General features: G+C 41.4%; 1 protein-coding gene across 1 annotated transcript in view; it reads left to right on the top strand.

The window, feature by feature from the left end:
- Positions 1-22,401, top strand: part of LOC310894687 (uncharacterized protein) — a 70,693-nt gene that overhangs the window by 33,394 nt on the left and 14,898 nt on the right. Inside the window, exons 4-5 of the mRNA XM_083825133.1 lie at positions 12,828-12,909; positions 15,246-17,720. Of these exons, the coding sequence (XP_083681259.1) occupies positions 12,828-12,909; positions 15,246-15,281 (118 nt within the window). The 3' untranslated portion in view covers positions 15,282-17,720. The remainder of the gene's footprint in view (positions 1-12,827; positions 12,910-15,245; positions 17,721-22,401) is intronic.

Below are 22,401 nucleotides of genomic sequence, written 5' to 3'. Positions count from 1 at the left end.
CTTCACAACATATTGCTCACATTATAAGAGAGCAATCTCCTTTAGCCATTCTATGTGGGTGCATTATGATACAATCTTTAACTGCACAGTAATGGCATTTCTTCACAAGAGTCATGCTGTTGTCGGGAGAAATATGGGTGGTGCTTTTTTTGTGAGAAAATGATATTTCATTTCCTCCTAAGGGTTTGAGATATGGCCCTCTAGGTTATTGCTGAGTGTACATCAGTCTGTTAGCCTGCTTTTGAGTATAAGTTGATTACCTAATTATGGATACATCTTTCACCTTTCAAAAACCTAGGCTCTGCTACCCCAGGTTTGCAACTTGAACCCTTCCAGATGCCAAGTGTCAGAGAACAACCAATATTCCTAAATGAGCCGGGGCTCCCAGCCACGTGCAGGGTAGATGGCGTGATGATGACTGACGCACAGATTAACAGTGAAAAGGCAACTGGGGACAGCTTTTGAAGCAGCTCTCATCGGGGCGGCAGTATGCAATTTTAAGTCATGAGACTCCCTTCTCTTCTTGTAGCCTTCAGACTGAGCTCCCGTGCAGCTTTCTGTCTGTGCAGGAAGTGAGCAAAGACTCTGAAGAGAACAGGCTCGATTGCCACACTCATCCTGTGCACTAAGCATTGTGTGGGCTATATGATCATTTAGTTAGAGACTGTGTCTGTATAAATACGCACAAGTGGAGCTTAAAGCAGCACAGGCAATCTGAGTCCTGGCGTTTCAAAACTTTAAAAAAAAATGCTTCATTTTTTGGTATTAAAAGCATCTTGTTTGTTTGTTTGTTTGTTTGTTTTGTGTCATTGGCTGTGGTTTTATCAGTGCATGTTGGATAAAAAGAAATGGCATCACAGATGTCGACAGAGGTCATCAGCAAAGCAGTAAGTGCTATGTTAACTGCAGAAACTGCTGCCAACTCGGGCTGACAAGCCAGCTCATATCAGCAGAGCGGTTGTCATCCTTTACATGGGCCATTTCTAGCCGTGCTTCAAAGACAATTGGTAACAGCAGGGTAACAGTGAGACCTTAGCAGTTAATCCTGCTGATTTTCCTACTTAGGCTGCCTTCCTCAGCCTCCGTCCTCGCTGCCTGTTCTCCTGCGAGGGGGTGCGTTTCTCTTCTCTTCTTCAGCTGTTGTGCATACTCAGCATCCCAGCTGCTCGTCTGAAATCCAGTGAGTCATCTTCAGCATCGCCGTCTACTCCCTTTGCTCCTTCCAAATCTGCAGATATATTTATGCTGCACACCGCAGTGCAGCGTATGCATAAATCACCTACTTCCACGAGTGTACGCACAGGTGCTGCAGGTATCTGGGTGGCAGCAGCAGGAGCTCAGATAGGTTAATTTTTCTTGCCAAGAATTCTCCTTTTACAAGCTGGCCTGCTCCTGCTGCCTGGTTATATACTTGGCTGCACCTGTTCAAAGTATCCTGAAAGACAGGCGTATCCAATGCTGTGATGACAACTAGCGTCAGTGATTTTGTACCTCACAGAGACGCTTTGATCTAGAAAACAGTGTATTTGCAGTTGGCAGCCAATACGTAGAGTAAACGTGTTTTAAAATCAAATGCTTGTTTAATGAAGGGGAACACTGCGTGTGTCTTTTGATATTCTGTATCTGGGTTCATCGCTGCTTAGAGTACATGACAGGTTTTGAAAAACAAAGCTGCTATGGCTTTCCGTTCTCTACTTATGCCTACAGGGACTGCAGTTATTATAAAGTTATTCTTGGAGGAGTTAGAGCAGTGCTAGTAAAGACAATGGCTTTGAATCTTTGCTTTAAAATTGTTCATGAATCTAGTTATAGTCTATAGTTTTAGGCAGAAGAGAATACATGGTTCCACTAAGACACACTGACAGTGATAAATCTGAAAAGATACAAACAATTTATCTGAACATTTTTGAAGTCAGAAAAATTACAAAGAGAAAATAAGACATCAGATAATCCTGCCCATCAACTGGTAAACTTTTAACTGAAGGTGGCGTGTCCAGAAAGTAGGTAAATGAAAATAAAAAATGCAAAGTAAGAGAAATGTTAAGAAAATAGAAATTTTCATGGTTCAGAGACAACTCAGTCTTCCAGTTTAGAAGAAAATACATCACTGTGACATAAGCCTGACATCAAAGAGATTTCCCCTAAAATTAGCAGCAGTAAAGTAATTAATAATGATGGTGTCTGGGCTTCCAAAGTTATGTTTCAAAACTTTTTACAGCAGTCAGAGCTGTTTTTCTGAGGCTGCTGATATGAATGCAGGTCTGTCAAGGAGTTCCTGGGACAATTTTGCTACTCTTTTCCTAATGTGGGTAGCCACATATATCATCCTTTCATTTAGAATTGTATTGATCTTCATCTTGAAATGATTTAGGTGGTTTGTCTTGGTGTGTTTGTTTGTTTGTTTCTTGTTTTTGTTGTTGTTTTGTTTTGTTTTGTTACCATTAGTCCCATAGAAAAGCTCTTCAGCAGCCTCAAAACTCTCTGAGGGTTAAAAATATTTTTCTAGTTCTTAAGCTAAATGTATTTGCAATCCATTTATATCATTTCACAATTCTTACTTAAAAATATGTCTTTTAGGTTGTATCTCTTTCTCCAAAACATCATTTACCACCTGATTTTTTTGTGGTCATTTTCTCTAGGAACTTTCATTTTTGTAGACTAAATACACTGAACTCTTTCAGTTACATGTCAAAGACAGGCTGTGTGCTCTCTTTATCATCTGAGTAGCCATGTTTCCATTTGAATTAATCTTTCCTGAATAGTACACACTGCGCATACAGTATTTGAGATGAAAATGCAGCATTTTTAAAAATAGCAGTATTCAGGTATCTTTGCTGGAAATACCTCCTTCTTGCATTCTTACACGACACTTGCCTTTTTCACAGCTACACACGTTTTGCCTTAGTTTCAGTGGCTGACAATTTTCTGACAGTTTTCTGCGACTGTCTTAAGTGCTTCTTTTCTTGTGATATTTCCAGCTCTCAGCTTACCATGAAGCTTCTTCTTGTTACTCCTCAGCAGCATTACATAGCATTCACACTGCCACATTTAATTCCATTTGATTAATCGATTTGTTAAGGACATCCAAATTTTCCTAGAACCTACTCATTCTCTGGTTTGATGACCAGCAAATGCTGTTACTGCCAGGAAGCAGAACTAGAACCATAGATCTGAACCAAAAAAAAAAAAAAAAAAAAAACAGTTTGAACCTGTTTTTTTTTTTTTTGAATCAGAGCAGAACACAAACCTCCTTCTTCAGAAAGTCTTACTGAAATTACTTTCCATGCTTATCCAAGTTGAGCTCTAATAAAAGTGTGTCTGGTAGATAAGGGCTGGTCATTGCTATGAATTTTCTCCTCTCACTACTGCTAGCAATGCTCTGCAGAAGGCTACTGGGTTCCATCAGCCTGAAGATCCATAGAAGTCCCACTGGGTTATTTCATTTTAGTAGAGTGGGGGTTTCTCTACCTCTTTGTATATGTACACTTGAGATACATGCACATATATATCAGTTCAGTCCCCCATGAATGCAGGAGCAAATTCACGAGGCAAGAAACATCCGTCTCCTGCTCCAGCTCCGCCAGCATCCAACAGATGTCACTCATGCATGTACTCACGTGCAGCATCACAAGTTCATTCTGGCTCCTCGATTTTATTTACCAGTGTTAGCAGGGGAGGCTGGGGTGCCTAAGCTCTAACAACAAGGACACTTCTTTGGTAGTTCTTTAAATACAGTATACAATTCTTATCCATTCCCAACTATGGTATTTAAAATTGTCATTTTCACATCTTACAAATTTCTTTTATAAGCGTAAAGGTAGAATTACAACTCCAGTTTCATTTTTAAATATTCATTTTTTAACTTTGAAGATGGATTAAGCAAAAGAACATTTATTTAATGGATTTTTTTGTTTGTATAACTGTGGAAAATAGAGGGACCTTTTCTTTATCCTCCTGAGAAATCTGACTCTAATTGCATAATTAGGTGGCTGTAACAAAAAGTAAAATTGCAGGCTCAAAAGCGATACATATGGTTTTATATACTTCATCCAAGTAAATTCTCTGCTGGTCTGAAACTACACAGGATATAGACATGAAGTATGGTAGAAATTACGTGAGTATTTGGATTAGCCATTTGTATGTCAGTGCCCTTAAGAATCTCTTATTACCTACGGATCCATTATGAAATCATAAATTTGTAAAGCCTGTAAATATCTTTTGCATGGCCTTTTTGGTACATTATATGTGACAGGAAGGTGAAAGTCAACTCCAGCTTTCAGTGAAAAATAATCACGGGAACCTGACATGACCTGAAAAATAAAAATATTTAACCAATGTTCTCTAGGTTATTTCTGTTCTAAAAGTTGAAAAATGCTGAAGTTGATAAACCATTGACCAGATATGCATGCTCCAACCAGCTGTTATACAGCACTCAAGCGAACAATAAAATACCTAAATTTAAAAGAACCATCTCTTAATTCAATAAACATTATCAACCTATCATTTTAGCTTTATTTTCCTTCTTCAGAGGGGGAAAGATCTGTATGCTCTGGTAGTTATTGTCATGTTTATTGACAAAAAAATCTCAAAATAACATCCAAACATGATATAAACAACACATAGGGAAAGAAATTATAGTAATCAACACAACAGATGGGTAGACAGCATTTCGATCTAGTTACCTGCTGCCAAAGTCAATCCAAATAACATGGCTCTAAAGCACTATGAGCTACAAGGGAGGGATGAAATAAGTTGATCTGTTAGTCGTCCCAGTGAAACCTCCTTTCCTGGTGATTTGAACGTCCTTGTGGTCCTCCAGCTTCCTCCTCCTCCATATCTCCTCTGCTCCCCCGTTGCCCCTCCATTCCCTCACTGCAGGACATGGGGTGGCTCGTGGCGTGGCTGGTTGCAACCTAAACGAAAAATGGACTGTGGGGGCACTAATTAAGGTGCCCTTTCTATTAGGCTCTTCTATCCAGCTGCCAGTTACTAAAAAATTTCTAGGAGCTTACTATGTTTGAGAGCTCTGTCCATCTGCCAGATTTGTCTGAAATGGGTTTCCATCATTATAAGCGGTCAGCTGAGATACAGGGTAGATGCAGAAGCCTTGTTTCCTTAGGATATCCACTTAGAAATAACCTGAAAACCAAGTAGTTTAATTCAAAGTTTTTGCTTGTTTGCTTCAGCTAAATAAATATACATGTAGGTAGGGATGGATGTGAACTGGGACACCCAAAGCTTTCCATGGCTGACAAAACCAAGCAAAGCAACCTCCTCCTGGGACAGACGATGGCAGCAGTTCCTGGGCCTGGGCTGCTCTAATGAAATGTTCACCTGGACAAAACAGCCACCCCCTTGCATTTCCTCAGCAAGGACAGCTCTACAGAGACTTACGCAGTGAATAATGCTCATTGTAGGCCTAATAACTCAGCTGCCCATGTTTCCACCGGAAAAAAAGTAGTTCTCTTCTTTCCACCGCTCTTACCTGCCATAAATTGTCCTGCTTTTCTATGTAATGTTTTAATTTTTCTTTTAAACCCGTTGTCTTCACTAACATATGTGGAACAGCCCTGTAATCCACCTCGGGGTGGGATGGATCACGGTATCGTTAACCTCAAAGCAAAACACGAGCATGCAATATTCATTTGCAGAAGCAGGAAAACGAGTGGGGAGATGCAATTCGGGCTGTGGACAGGAGAGGGGGCCCTGCGTAGAGCAGGAGGGAAAAGCTATCGGCTATGGAGACGGAGAGCAGCCAGAGGTCGGCAAAGCCCAGGTAGGAAGGAGATATTCCCCGCTGTAGGGAGGTGGGGGCCCGGGCAGGCCCCCCTGCCGCAGGCTGCTGGGGCAGGTCGGTTAATGGCTGCCCCAGGCCGCCCTCAGGCCTCCCTGCCAACCACAGGCCCGTGGGGTCTCTGTTCCACAGACCACCGCCTTGGTGTAGATGGAGATCCCAACTACGGTGTGTTGGGAGCGAGATTTGTGGTATGTATTTCTGTTACACGGAGAAGGCGGCTGCGGGCGTATAGATTTAATGTTGGATGCTCGCCCCAGAATTTCCATGTTGTTTAAATCGATGCTTCAGAAGGTTGTCACTTCCTCAGTCAAGGTTGTATCTCATAAACCACCTGAGGAAACAAGCTCTGTGAGCGGTTGCCTGCATGCAAATGTGATTTTTGGCACATACCGCTGGATTCCCTGACATTTATACTCCTACAGTGGGTAAATTTGTATTGGCTGCACTGAACAAGCAGAAATGCTTCCACATTGTAAAACACTCCCACAACATTGATTCAAGTTTGATCAATTACACGAGGTGGTTCAGAGAGTAGTTATAGCCGTGCAAAACGTTTTATTCAGAGTTAGAATTTGACCTAGTGTGATAACCAGGCAATAAAATCGGAGGTGGCTGTCAATTTCAGCAGAAATGAGGCATCACCAGAGCTTAAAGATCTGCTTCATAACGTTTCTATCAAATAAATCATATCTCCTGAGTGGGTATTTCCACCATTTTTGACAAGGAAGAAAGAAAATATTGTCTTTGGGTAGATCGAGGGAAGAGAATTAAAGCTGCAATGATTGCTAGCCAACCACATCTATACCCAGAATTAGTGCAAGTATTCAGGGTGCAAGGATATTTTGAAATCTCAATTTACAGTCTGTGTTTTGCAAATTAACAGAGCCCTCACATGATCCTCATCAGATAATTTTTGTGTTTAAAACATAAGCCATATGTTTGAAACTGAATCTAACGCTTTTAAAGGAGCAAATGATTGGTGTTTTCAGTAAGCAGCCTGGAATCCAGTGTTAGCTGATGAGTCATGAAACAAGGAGAAGAACATTTACAGGACATAGTACAATACATCAGTTTAGCAGAACTGAAATTTAACTTTTTCAAATGCCACTTCGGATAAACAGAACATACTTTCTCTCCATTGGAACTGAACCAGGTGCAGAATAAGCTGCTCTAACTATGCCTGACCCACCACTAAGACCATTTCAAGTACATTAATCTTTCTTAATTCTTACGTTACAGTATAAAAACTTCATTCCAAAATGTGTTTCAGCTGTAGAATTGTTTAAAGTATGAAATCTAAAGTGTGTCCTGAACAAATGTTGCACATTTTCATTCTGAATTGGCGGAAGCCATAGTTAGGAGAAACTACCGTTTATACCGTTGTGCTACTTTATTATTAGTGAATGAGGTAGAAACACCTCAGGATAGGGTCTTGTAGCCACGTTTACCAGATAAATGAAGTCAACCCTGAGAAGACCATTATGGGCTCTTGAAGAACAATTACAAAAGCTGAGGAAAAAGTATTCCATGCTTGAAAAAGAAACACTGGCTTACATAGGAGTAATAGGAAAAGGGACACCTTTGTCTTTCGGCCATAAATTTGGCTTCATAAGGACCATTTTCCTTTGTCAGTTCTTGTACAGTTAACAATGAAAAGACTCGAAGTGCGAAGTAACATTATCCTTTTATATGTGACATAGAAAACAAATCAGGACATGGAAATGGGATGCTTGGCTGCTTGTTTTTCTCATCTTTATTTCCCCCAAATACTCTGAATACTCAGAAGTACTGTTTTCTACTATGTTGAAGAAATCACATATGTATTTGCTGCAGTTTCAGAAGAATAATATAAATCTACTTGTTTAGTCTGTCTTGTTCAACAGAAATTACATGGCATCTTGACAGCAAAATAGACTAATAATCATAACAAATCTAATTTATCTCTGCTCTACTTTGAACTAGAATGAACTTTCTCTGCAAGATGGGAACAACTCACAGATTTATTGTTCTGGAGGAATTATAGGCAAAACCAATACACATTGTTCATGGTACACATCAGTGGGTTGTCATAACAGTGATTAAAACTTCTCCATCAGTAGCCAGGGCTGAATGCTCAGGCTACTCTGAAAGTTTCTATCACTTGACAAAACAAGACTGAGTTTTTGCAGGCCTGCTCTACCCTATCTTTTTATTTGAGTGCATGTAGGAAAAGCTTGCAATCAACGTTATAGACCTTGTTTTTCTTTTGCCATTTACTAATGCAGTGGTGTCACATTAATAGATTTCTTCAGTAAATGACCAAAAGTAAAAGTAGCCTCTATCACAGGTCCGTCTGCTTCAGTCATGACTTCCCATGTACCATTTTCAGCAGAGAAAGAAGATCTGAGAGCTAACGTCCAGTAACATATGACAATTCATATCTTTACAACTTCAGTATTTTTTCCTGAGGAAAAGAGGAGTCATTGTACATACACAACAATCAGCGTAATATTCTCTAGCTAATGAAGAACTGAATGCTACATTAAAGCTTTGAAGGAAAGATTAGAGGCTGCTAAACTGAAAGGAAAATCTGGGAAAGCTTTCACTTCAGATTAAAAAAAAAAGAAAAGAAGAATGGCCAGGCACAATGCAGCAAAGCTAAGGGAGATTTTAAAAGCAGGGGGTAAAAGTTGCTCTGTTTTAGGTACTTCAGATACCAGTCTAATAGGATTCAAGACAAACCATCTGATAGAAACAGCAAAAATGAGAAATGTTACTAGATTCGTTTTGTGCTACCGAAGACCTGCAATTTGCAAGGAATCTGTGAGAATATAAAAAAACATTTTGTGGGGGAATCAGTGTTTACATTGCCTCTCTGTACTGTTTGAGGGAGAAAAGGGCCCTACATTTACAGCTTATCTGATGGATAAATTTGAAGAATTTTTCACTGTGCATGTCTTACCTGCAGCAACGTGGAGGCATTTTGGCATGTCCAGCTGTAAACCTGTACTTTGTGTTGCTCCTTCCAGTGTAAGATGCACAAAAGGAGTTAGGGACCAGCATCCTGCCAAACCTATTGAATCACCTGCACAAGCTAGAAACAGAGCTGTGCAAATCCTGATGGAGTCATTAAAGGGAATTACTTAGTTCTATGCCAGTTTGTCGATTTGTTTCTTAGTGAGGCTCCTTATTTCCCAGCTGTATAATTAGTGAAGTCTAAGATACCAGTTACTTCATTATTGTTATTCTTCTACACGGTGGGGACTGCACTTTCCTTTCTGGAAAGTGGAATACGTGGTACTGCAGTGCTGGTGCTGCACATGGAGGATGTGGAGCACTTAGATTAAGCAGAAGAGCCTTGTTTGGTACAAGGCGTGGAGTTTTCCTTAACATCTATTTGCGGTTGAGGAGTCAAAGTTGTGTTTTTTTAAATGGGTTAGCAACCCAATTGCCAGAAGCACAGTTCTTCAAAGTATTTAAACATCTAACAAATGTCTGTAGCGAAGAAGAATTCTATCCGGGAAGTCAAATCAAGGCAAGGACGGGATCAGCAAAGTATACTGCCAGGCACTGGCCTATCTGTGAGGCAGCGCGGGCAAGGACTGATAGCAAGGGCCTGAGCTCAAAAGCAGCATCTGAGCCAAGGGGAAGAGGCCCCAGATAACACGCCTTGTGGCTCTTTCTCACAGAGCACTCTTCAAAGCCCTGTGATCCAAAGTTACACAGCCCCGTGCTTTCAAAGCTGGCCTTGAGCGGCAGCCAAAGCTCTGGGTGGGGGGTGAGGGGGAAGGAGGCCGTAGGGCCTACTCGTGCTCTCAGGGCCTGGTACTACACGGTCAAGTACCTTTAAGGGTGTAGGGTGGTTTTTTTTGGTTTTTGTTTTATAAATTTGGACTTGAGCTCCTAAATCTATTGCTTCTGGAAAAAAAAATGCACTGAATTTGGCTGAATTCTCATTTATGTATAAAAACAGTGATCCAGCTGTGGCTTCTCATATGTAGATTAATTTGGTTCCTATCCTAGGGAGACTTCTAGTCTTACTAGTCTGTTTAGTAAGACATCTAGTAATAACCTTCCATACCTAGCTTTGGCTCTGCAGCTTCTCATGTGGTTACCTGTTTTTTATCAGTCAAAGACCACCTGGTTGTCAGAAAAAACAGTGAGATCTGCAGGAAAAATAAACAACAACACATGCACAGACACACACACACACACACCCATAGAATTATAAGGTGTATGGGCTGCTTCTGACCATCCTCGTTCATAGACAGCAAGCTTTTGTGGGGTCCCTTGAAGGAGCTGTTTGAAGTAAGTGTGCTGTCTGAGTTGTGTGGTGTTTGGTGCAGATCCTCAGGCAGGAGCACAGGTAACTGAGAGCCCCTGTATAGACGAGTTCCGAGTCATATATTCATAGAAGTGTTCATAATTGAACATTAGTGGAAAGCAAGGTCATTTTGTGGAAAATTGGGTTTTAACACATGTAGGCTTCAGGCATTTTAATTACACAGAGAAGTGTTTTGCTACCTAAATATTTCTTTCCTGAGCATTACACTTTGATCCTGCAGTAAGTACTCTGTGGAAGATCTTGGCAATAGGGGAGAGCTCATTGCATTCAGCCCCCGATAAGGGACTACTGCTGCTCAAGAGAGCACTGGAAGACATGCAAGAAGGTCTCACAGGATTTGAATTGCTCTGGAAAAGGATTTGATATTTGAGGATATTAAAAAATCCTTGTCTTTTCTCACCCCTGCTATCCCACGCTAATTGAAAGTTTTTTTTGAATTGTTATTTTTACAAAAAAAAAACCCTGCAACTTTACTTGAGCTCGGCAGCTATAAAGCATAGCACATTTTTTTCTTCTTACTTTGAATATATTCAAGCTTCTGGAAAAGAATAAAAAATACAGAACAGTTATATTAAAGTCAATAGGACTCTTCAGTTTCAGAGCTGTTGTAACTTAAATTGTTTGCCAGTAAAACTGAACAGTTATATTGAATGTGAAGTGAGGTTTATGAGAATACATGTCTGTGTCTTATGTTATCCTCACAGGTTCTTATTCCTCTTCTTTTCCCCCAGTGGATAAGCAGTAATATGATTAGCATAAAGGCAGAGGAAATTTTCAGGGAAAACAAGTATGTCCTTTTTTGAACAGTGCTAGATCAGAATTTCTCTCAAATTGTGGAGGAATTCTTAACTTATTTAGTGTCACATATAGCTAATATTATTTTATAAAAGGCTGATACAAACCTATGTAGTTAAATAATTGGTTTTCAGGACTGCTTCTGTGATGGGTGTTTATCTTTGTTCTGCCACAAACTGTTATATTGTGCCCATTACTCTACTGCATTACTATTAGGAGGAGCTCAGTAATGTTGAACCAGATGCAGTTACCAGGAATATATCATTTCCCAAGAGTAATTAATTCTGCCGTTCCAGTGTTTATCTCGCTTTGGTTTGATTTTTTCCAGCTTCAGTTTCCATTAGTTTGCTGTCTTCTTCTGCTAGATGACAGACAGGATAGGACAATACCATTTTTTCCATGGATTCGGAGGGGGGGACACCGTAGGCTGCATCTGCCTTAGCTTTCCAGCTCATTCCTGTGTCTGCACCTGATTGTGCATGCTGCTTGCACAGTGCTTTGGTCCTGGTTTCTCTTTTAGATCAAAGCAACTTCTTCCCCATAGGACAAAACATGGCTGCGTTGTGAGCATTTACCTCAGTTATTGTTCCGGAGAAGAGTATAGATGAGGCTGCAGTAAATTTGGCTCCCTCCACTCCCCCAAGTCCTTCACCGCTATCCCAGCATCGTCTGAACCCCTGCATGCCCTGCTGGTGTACAGCACACACCCGCAGCATCGGGTTACCATAACCCCGTCCTCACAGTTTTTTGGCACACGGAATGGAAAAAAAAAAAAAAAAAAAGCAATGTTTTAGGATTGCAAGGGCAACAGAGGAGACTCGAAATCCGTGTTGTGAGTCTGAGCACAGCCACCACCGGTGTTTGGTGCGTGAGTCACTCGCACCCCTGGGCTGGGAGCCTGCCTGGGGAGGATGCATTTACGAGAGTGGATGCTGCCTTTGAATCAAATTCTCTTCTGTGACAACCAAGCATTTGCACTGATGGAAATGTTTCTTTGTCAAATGCATTTAGAGGTTGATGAAGTCACAATATAAATAGTGGAGGAGAGGGATTTTCACAGTTACACCGCCACTGTGAGCTGGAACATGCATACGTGTGACTGGCAGCAATTAGTGCCGCACAGATAAAGACAGATTTTGTCCCATCCTTCTCTGTGGCTTTCTGCACTTGATACCGTTCAGATTGGCAAAAATGAAGTGTGTTGCATGCTCTGTTTCATTTAGTTGTTGTTAGCGTTCAGAAAAGAATGAAAAAAAAAAAGAAAATATTTTTCTATCTGTCATTTCATCTTGCTTTTAGTGCATAGTATCCTTGGATGACCAAAAGAATGACAGGGACATATCTCGAGTGACAAACATTGAGCTCTTGAGACAGTACAAATAGTTCTATGTTTCTAAATAATGACATTTTTCTTTTTGCGAATTTAAAAAAGTATGTCTTTAATAAGCTGATTTTTACAGTTGCGTTCAAAACTGATGAACAACATCTCCACTACTGAAAAATTATACTTAAGCCTATCATCTGTAAGGCAGTTTACTCAAAAAGCATACTACATCAGGTAGAGATGAATGCCGTGATTACTTTTATAAGATAATGGAGCCCTGACTTTTTCCAGCTCTGTTTGCACATTAGCCTGAAATGAACTTTCTTGCTCAGTGGTTTCATTTGCATCATCATTTTCAGTCACTAACCGATAAAAAATACACTCTCAAATTCCCTGATCACTTTTGAGCACTTCCTGTATTAGAAAAGGATTTCATGGCTGCTACTGAACTGAGTATTTTTTGCCTTCAGTTGAAGTATTGGCTTACTTTAGGTATTTGTTATTCAGACACTTGTAATGTTTTTCACTATATTTTCAGGACGTGTCTTTTCCTCCTTGACTGTTGTGCCTTTTTCTGTTATCTGCAGGGACAGCCTCAGCCCTGGTGGATCAAGCCCCATCATCAGGCTTCATCAACATGGAGTTATACCAGCACGAGTGGAATGTGAGGTAGGGTTACGGTTTCTTTTCCAGTGTAGCCACATTGCACAATTCCTAGTGCGCACCATTTATAGAAGGACTAATGGCTTTAGCTTGTTCCGCAGTTCTAAGAGAGATCAAACCGTTACAAGGTGAGCACCTTTTTATTGATGTGCCACAGATGACACAAGGTAATCTTACTCTTCTAAATTCTGTGGAATAAAATGGTGCAATTTTGGTGTGTAAACAAGTCCTAAGCCAAAAGCTTAAAACCTGATCCCTCGGGTCACTGTATTCCTCCTCCATTGCTTTCCTTCACCCCTATTTCAGGCCATGTATACAAAGTATGTAGATAGCGGCACGCTGAGTATCGGGTGTCTCGGACAGCTGGCAACACGCTTGGAGTACACGCATAGCACCAATATTTCCAAATGCAAGAGCAAACCCAAAGACTTTAAAAGGTTTCATAAGGTTTGCTTACAAATAATGTTTTTTCCAGGTGCTGTTTCCATGTGTTCTAAAGTTTGAAAAAAATATTCTTGCTTTCAAATTGAATAGGTGATGAACACTGAAAAGCAGGCATGGTACTGATCACATACCAGCACTTTTTTCAGCTTTTTGAAGTCCTGAAGGGCACTCTGGGAAGTATTACTTTTTTTGCCAGCAGTTCTATAATATAGTTTCTATTTATTTGCACATGCAATTTGTTATGCCATCTATGCAGAGGCTTTTTTTTTTTGGGGGGGGGGGGGCGGGGCAGAGTGGGTAAGGAAAATATTTGTGAGAAGAGATAACTGGAGCCAAAGCAAGTAAACCTGACATGATAAAATCTAGAAACTATATGGCAAAGATACTTTCCACTTCTTCTATTGAAAAACAATGCCCATGATTTCTCCTATTTTACTCTTGTATGGTAAAGTATTTCTTCATATTGCAAGTTACTTTTCAGTATTTTCAATTGTGGTTTTGTGTACCTTTTTAAAGCAAGGCTGTGCATACGACGATGTCTCTGATGGTAGTAGATGGAAATACCAGCAGAGTTTCTGTCATGATGTGGTAATTACTAAACAAATAAAGCAAAATCACATGGTTGCATCTTGTAACCGTCTGTTTTAACTGTTTAACTATGCTCCCTCTAAATGTGTTTACAACTTAGAAAACAAACTGTAGGTTGGGCTTAAGGGTCTTTTGTTGCAATATATAAATAAAATATGTTGTTTTTTCCAACTTAAAAGTGGTGACGTAATTTCAATAGTCAGTTGCCTTAAGTGTAGCTATCTGAAGTTCAGACTATTGAAAATAAAATTTAAATCAGATTACATAGGAGGTTTGGGACAGAATCGAGATAATTTGGTTTCATTATTTAATCACAGCATGACAGGCATATGCATTTATTGATGTAGTACTGCTGACAAAAAGAGTCAATGCATACAAAAAGACCACTGGAAGCAGCAGCTGCCTCTGTCAATAGATTAAAAATCAAGGGAGATTTTAAAGTATGTTTCTATTAATTGAATATGTAATCATTTTACGTAGAAGGGTTTTAATTACACTTAGTCTCAATGTCCTCATTATGCACTTACATGGACTAAATATCCATGATCCTTGAATAAAATGTGGCTCGACAAAAAAGAAAATGTGAGAATAGCAGAAAAGAGATTTTAAAGGAGTGGTAAATAATCTAGAATGAAGACATCGTGTCTGTGCAATTTTCACAGCACAATTGTGAATGTCAAATAACAGCAACTAGATTTTCGCTGGGGGCTTTTCATTCTTAAAAATAATAACACATCAGATGTAGATTCAGGTTAGTTAGCAGACTTAGAAAATTGTTTAAATTCTCGGCACCTCTGAGCAGTGTCTGTCTTGTGAAAATACCCTACTGGTTTTCTGTTACGTATACCTCAAATGGCAATGCAGTGAGACTGGAAACACACGGCTCTCGTATTTCCAATTTCTAATTCTGGATTATTTCTTGTTCTGAAAAATTCATTGCAGAATGTAACACCTTTTGCCTTTCATTTTCCCTTTTTATATCAAACTGTTAATAGAAAAAAAAAATGATTGGGTCTTACTTATGTACAAAATAATATGCTATAAGCCAATATATACACTGAAATTATTTAGATTCTCATCAAGTGTGCCACATCCAGAAGACCAAGCTGAGGTTGCCTGTCCAAACACAGTTCTGTTGCTCGATAGTCTGTCTTCTGCTCTGGGCAAGAAAACGTGTGGTTATGTGTAAATTACACAGTCAATTATCAGGCTGTCATGTCTTAATTTTGAGCATTTGATCTTGCTGTTCTTTCATTGAAGGCTGGAGTATTTCTGTGGATCATGGAGTTGTTTTTATTAATTTGTTTCAGAGGAAAGTTAATTGCCAATTCAAAATCACACGCTGAGTGAAACAGATTTCTGTTGTATTCCGTGGCTTTGATTGAACTCTGGGACAGGAGAAGAATATTTTAAGAAATTGCACTGTGTGGAAACAAAGAACACGAAGACAATGGGAGAGAAACAAATGTTTGTGACGGATCTGAGGCAGAAGAGCCAGATTTGCAACTAGAGATGGGGGGCCGAGATCTGATTAAAAAAGCACAGATTGTGACTGGGACAGCGCAGCGAGAGACTACTTCCAGACACAGAAATAAATCTTGTAGGCAGCTTCAAACCATGCACAGTCTGGACGGTGAGGCAGACGGCAGCTCTTCCCAGAACTGCTGGAGAGCGTTTCCGCAGAAGCTGAGAGGGCTGTCATTTTCGGAGTCGGTAGGAAGAGCTTTGTTAATCTGAAGTAGGAGTCAAGTGCACATGGCCCCGCTGCAGCTGCAAGAGACGCGTTAGCTTTGGAAGAAAAGCCACAATCGGCAGAAGGTGAATGAGTGAAACTCGAGTCTCAGTCGTAACAGTGAGAATATGTGAGCACGAAGTGGGGAAATGTTTGCCTCGTCTCGCTGCCTCTGTGGAGGGAAGCTGTCTTGCTGCAGAAGTGTGAAATCTGGAGAGCAGCACTTACGCATCACAGTCGATAATAAAAAGTGAAAGCCTGTAGATGCAGCAGAGTCACAGGCTCTGGCAGTCATCAAGAGGCATGGGGAGGCTTTTCTCTTTGCACAGGAGAGGTTAGCGTTAGGCAGAGCTGATCATAAACTGTGTCAAAGAGGGCTTGGCAAAAACTTCCCTATGTTTTCGTCTACAAATCCTTGTTTACAAGCAGACTGCAGCTTTGTAATAAACTGTGCTGGTGGCAGACTCGCTGTCTTCAGCCTTCAATAGAAGTTCGGTAGGACAAAGTCTACAGAGCTCGTTTATACATACATTGATCTGATTTAAAACAAACAAACAAGTAAACCCGATTAGTCTCAGATGGAGCATGGAGTCTGATTAACTAAATTATTTGTGAAGTTAGTATCCTAGAGAAAGTCCTGAAGATATTACCACAGAATTACGAGAACAGCATTTCCCAGCTCCTACAATTAAAGGGACAGTTTTCAAATTTATCTGGGTTTCACTTTGAAGGAACAAGGACAGAAATTCTTAAGTTGTTACGTTCAAATACATTACAATGGATCCGTGAAGCAGAGATGACTGAAAGAGTCCAAGCTGGTAGCAGGGGAATTGCTGGCCTCCTGAAGCAAAACAGGCACAGATTTGTTGAGATGGGCTGAAAAAGTAATTTAGCTCCATGTGTTGCACAGCAGCCGAGGACTGCTGCCATTTGGCAATCTCTCCAGACAATTAAAGGAAGAATTTCAGTCCACCCGACAGTTGTTTTTTAAAAGGAAGGGGGCAAGGGAATCCCTTGTGATGTTTGATATCGATGTTCGTCAGTAAGGATGAAGAGCAGCTCCTGATTGCCACACCACTTCAAAGGAGGAGCCCAGGTGGGGAGACGTGCTGTGCCACCTGCGGTGTGACTCGTCTATCAGCACCTAAAGGGCACATCAAATCAACTCGCTGCCCACTCCAGATGGGAAAAACTGGGGTTAAGTGAGACCAGATCAGATCTTACGCACCTCATGCCTCGGGATTCATCCTGGATGATGCTGGCCAGGACCTTCTTTTCCACGTCCTACAGCTCTGCAGGTCCGTGGCCGGGTGCAGGCATGGCCGCCACACAGCTGCAGCACATCGTGGGCAGGGACCAAGGGCAAGACCCCCAGCATAAAAGCGGGTCCCTGGGAAGCAGGGCAGTCCTTGCTGAGGTCTCTTCCAGCTCCTTCTCTCAAGGCCACCAGCTGCACTGTCTCTAAGCTGGCCCTAAGCCCAGGAGGCTGACCCCCCTGGAGCTCCCGGGTGCTCTGCAGAATTCGTTTCATCTACCCCGTCAGCAACCTCCTCCCATCTGCCACAGACAGCTGACACCAGCTTCCCTTCCCTCCTGCTTGTTGTGGTCTTCAGAACTGCCTCCATCTAGTTCATGCTATCGCAGATTTAGGTGCAAGGCAAATAATACATTCTTTGCTACAAGGTCAGCCTTTCCCCCGTCCCTTGCTTTCCACCTTCACAAGCAGGTGGTTCTTTGAGCCTCCAATGCTATCTGAACAGCGGCGCTTTCTGCTGGGTCTACAAAGTGCATTTACAACTAAGATTGCTGTTAAATCTCTCGGGAATTTCTATCTACAAATTAAGCACGTTCTGTTTTTCCGCAGGTTGTAGTTTATTGGGCATGAATTTAAGTAGTTTGCAGAGGAGTACAGCTGAGGCATAGAAGTATTGGTTGCCATAACTGTCAGTCTTACAGATTGGTGGCAATATCAAAACAAGAAACAAGCTATTAAAAATATGTGAACTTAATCTCCAAGCCACATTTGGGATTTCTGAGTCAGAGAACAGAACAGGTGAGACACAGATTTTCAGTATTTACAGTTCATTCAGTCTTGGGGTTTGTTAACCCAATGTGATCGTGTCATTGGGAACTGTTGTCAGAGATGCTGGGGACTTAGAGAATAAGAAGGGACAAGTAGACAGAGCAAACCTCCGGTGTGGTTAGGATCTTGTAGCATACCATTTCCTTGTGAAAATGACACCATATCTACTGTGGAAAGTAATGTTTGAAAAAGCAGTGCTATCGCAACAAATAGCCAATGGTCACAGGATTGGCTTTTTGCATCAGAAGGATGCAGATTATGGAGAAAAGGCACCTTATTTAAATGCCAGGAAGCGGGGAGATAAGCACATTGGTTCAGGTATTTTGTCATGGAGTGTCTCAGGCAGACAGTACAGTACAGAGCAGCCCTAACAGCCAGAGATAATGCTGCTGAATACAGCCGCAGTGGATTTATCACCACCTGACAGAGCTGGTGCTGATGCTTCGAGGCAGCACCTGCAGGCTCGGGCAGCATTTCAGAGCAGTTCAAATACCATCAGCTAATACATCGAACAGTATGCAAAGGCCTGAATTATGGTAATGTCATCTGTTGGCATTGCTGCGTTTGGGAAAGGAAGTTGTGTGAGTAACTGTATCCCGAAGAGGCTTTGCTATAAACTCTCGGGAACAGATTTTATTCAGAATTTCATATGGAGAACTAAAACTGTGGAAGAAATATGGAAGAACTAGACCTCTGTCATTTTTTCTGTCTTTGAAGCATTACAACTAAGCAGAGCCTGTACCAGGAAAAGCCTAGGCAAGGTGGGATTTAGAGCCCCTACATAATTTAAACACTTTTGAAACTCCTACTTACTGTGGAATATATTTGTTAATGGGTAGCAGAAAGCTTGCTAAAATGAACGGAACGTGAACTGACCACAGTTGTGCATAGCCTGGTGACTTCGGTTTCGCAGAGAAGGAGGTGATGTTTGTTCAGTCAGTGAGAAAAGCACTGCGAGGCTACAGCCCGTGGCGGGTGGGAGCTCCGGCTCGCGCGTCTGCCCTCTTCCATCACTGACGCACACGTGTCTTCGCAGAAGGGCGACGGCTCAGTCTGTTGCCTGAGAATAGGTACCTATTTCCAGCTTCTTTCAATAGTTTTTATTTTTTTTAATAGGCTTTACTCCAGATAACCAGGCTGCTACATTTACTCTGCCATGTACAGATTTTAACCCTTACTGTTTGTGAAAGCAGTCTGAAATGCTGGCTTACCTGGAATTTCAGTGCTCTGCATTACAAGGGGCTAGGTGTATGGATGGTAGATGGCGCAGGTCTTTATACGTATAAAGATGACTTTCATGTCACATATTTTGCACTTTAAAAACGCTGATAGTTGCAGATAAAAATAGCAACCACAAATGATATTTTCAAAATCAGATAAAACCCTTATCTGTTAAATCAATAAATAGTGGCATGATTCATCTGATTCTGTGGATTAATCCTGAGAGCCAGCTTGCTGTTCAGATCTGTAGAGAAAAAGGAAACTTGAATCTATAACTAAGATAAGTTCCACTCAGAACAGTAAACGTGTTTTAAAACTTGAGTATGGCACGAAATCAAGTTTGTCCTTAGGTTTTTAATGTTTTTCATCTATTGGGTTATACCAAAGGCAAAAAAAAAAAAAAAGTATTTAATTTAGGAGGGAAATGCTACAGGCTCTCATAATTCTTCAATTGAAAAAGTTACAAGCGAATGCAAAGTGCAGGCTTATTTGACCAGCAGGAAAAGTAACCTAAACTCACTCTGGCATATGGGGCAACCAACCTTATTTAGTAAAGACCCTTCCTTTAAATTGTGGAATAATATTTGCAATTATTATAAGAGTTTTGGCCAGGGTTTTTGGCCAGAGTTTTTAAAAGGGTTATTTATCCTTCCTATACTGAGATGTGAGGGCAGTTCTGCTGTTAGAAAATATTCAGTGAATTAATGAGGTGAGTTATTCCAGCAGACAGAAAGCAGAGGTGCTGCAGATGAAATTATTCCACTGCAGAAAAACTAAGGAACGTTACGTGGTACGAAATGCATTGTGCTGGGACTTGCACAGTGCGAGTGGGCTCTTGTATTACTCATAATGTCTAAGAATCTGTCTTTGGGTGTGGGCACCGATGCGTAGTTTCCAACTAGGAAGACAGTCCTTTCATAGGCAAAAGTGTCTGAACATTAACTTTGGATGGGCGTTTAGAGTACTGAAATCAGATATGTAAATATGCTTGCACAGATTCTAAAATCCATTGTACCTGGGTTTGGTTTTAGTATCTAGAGGTGAAAATACAGTGCAGATTCTGTATTCACTTCAAACGCCGAGTGAGTCCTTGAGAATATAATGAAGCATTATATTGCACAGTGACCTCTGCCCAGTGAAAGCCGTTTCCTGGTGTCTTTCTGCCACTGTGGTGGCTCTTTATATGCTGCCAAAACATTGTGTTCAATCAAGATATCCAAGTCTTGAAAATCATCCTGGTATTTTTCTCTTCAAAAAAAAAAAGTAACTGTAGGTGAGTCAAAGTAGGTTGATTAACTTCTTCTGGAGATTTACCTTTTCAGTGTCTATTTATCGATTTCTTCTAGTTACAGCACAATTAAATAAAATGACAAAAACAATATGCCTAATTTGGTGATTCTCACTTTAGCAGCAGACAAAAAAGGAAGTTGCTTTTCCTCTCCACCTTAAATCAGGCAGTACTAGAAGGATGTTAAAATTTTAGAATTACCCCTTATACCCATCTTGAAGTCTTTCATATTCATTTGGCCATGCATTCATTTTAACACTGGGCAATGCAGGGGGAAGGAATCAATGGGGTTAAAGCCTTCTGTTGTACGTTCCCATTGCTCCAGCTTCATCTCGCTCATTGTGCTTGCTCCTGGTTGTTGTATACAGACTCTATTTTTTCCAATATATTGTTGCCTAATTAATAGTGGGAAAAAAAAACACAACAACACCAAAAGTGAAACTCGGACAAGAAGAGGTGCCTTGCATCTCATCCAGGCCCTTGGTTAGTCCACCAAGCAATTTCTTGGTTCCTTGGCAGCTGAAGGCAGGGCGAACAGTTGGGCTTGGGTGGTGCAACGTGCCACCCTGCAGAACAGCCAACTCGTCCAGAGATAAGATTTTTTCTTTTTTTTTCCCTGCAGCCGGTGAGTCACTCACAAGGCACTGCTTGGCTGTACGTACAAGAAGTTGTGTTTTCCCCTGTCTTCTGGGTGGAAGGTGCTTGTGGGCTAAACAACCACCTGACACAGGCTCTGTTTGCCTGGAGGAAGGCACGTGTGACCTGGGAGCCCTTGCTGGGCTTCCCCTCCTGTGTGTCCTCCCAGGTGAAACCTTCCTGCCCCTCCTGCGGCAGGCAGACCTGCAGGGAGGCTCGCTGGGGGAAAGCCTGTGGGAAGTGTGGGGGAGGAGGGTGGGAGAGCCCCACACTGCTCAACGGCAGCCTTCAGTGTCCCCATTCCCCCCCGCCAATCTCATCGTGCTGGATATTGCTGTGCTAGTATATTCCCTTCCCTTATTTTCCCCCCAGCCTGATGGAATTTAACCAAGCTACTTTTCCACTGAAAAGATCGTTTTCCAATCTGCTTATATGAAGTCCCCTCCTGAGCTCGTCTAGGTTCACTTCACAGAAGGGACATTGGTGTGCCATAAATGCTATCAAATGCTTCCTAGACAAGTGTCAGCATCCTATTTCTCCATCCTGTGTAATTTTTTAACTTCTTTTTCTCTCTTCATGGTGTGTAAAATGCATCTGTGGCTTTCTCCCTGGTACCCAGAAATCCCAGAATTTATTTCCTTTTTCTTCTGACTGATTCAGCTTTCAGCCTGGTGTAGGACTTCTGGCTGAAGTGGACGCACTCCAGGTTTGTTCCAGCACAAACAACATCAAAGTCAGACCGTGCCGTGGTCACTTGCTATGTAATTGTTACACTTCTATTCTCTTCCTCCCGTTTGTTTTTATTCTTTATAAGCAACAATAGATTGAAGTTATTTGAGGCAAAAAGCATTTCCTCACGTGTATTTGTACAATCTCTAACATGAAGTTACCCTGTCCTAGAGTCTCTGTGTAATGCATATGGTGCTACGTGTGTAAACCGGGCATGGCACCAGCCAGAGACGGCCGTCCTTGTAAGCAGGCAGGCAACATAGCTGTGATCTGCCTGCCCCACTTGCCTCATCTCAGCCCACTGACCATTTTTTGAGCAGCCTTTCAGTGCCATCCATCCGCTACCACTGCTCAGCCCTGAAAACATTCCTCATCTATTGTTTTCCTTCTTCTCTTAGCACATCTCAAAAAGCTTGGCAGAACCTAGCACAAATTACATGAAGTCATGCAAAGCAAACATTTGGAAGCTGCAGAAATGGATTGTTATTATTTTTTTTTCAATTCTCTTTTGGAAGAGGCTCTCCTGACCAAGCTGTTTTTCAGCCATGTAAAGCTGTTGACGACACAGGGTTTTCCCACCGGAAAGGGATATGATCCCATGTGGGACATGACCCTAGCAGCCTGTGGAACCATGTTTGTACCCCTCAGCATCTGCTGTCTTTTTAAGGGCTGGTGCCCTGGGCAGCTGAGAAGGGAACAGAGGAAGAAATTAAGTTCTTTAGAAATGATTCTGTTGGTACAGCTGTTTTCTCGGACAGTTCTACCTGTGCTAAATCA

Source organism: Anser anser (genome assembly GCF_964211835.1).
Source record: "Anser anser genome assembly, chromosome: 2".
NCBI lineage: Eukaryota > Metazoa > Chordata > Aves > Anseriformes > Anatidae > Anser > Anser anser.
This window is presented reverse-complemented; position numbering and strand designations above follow the sequence as displayed.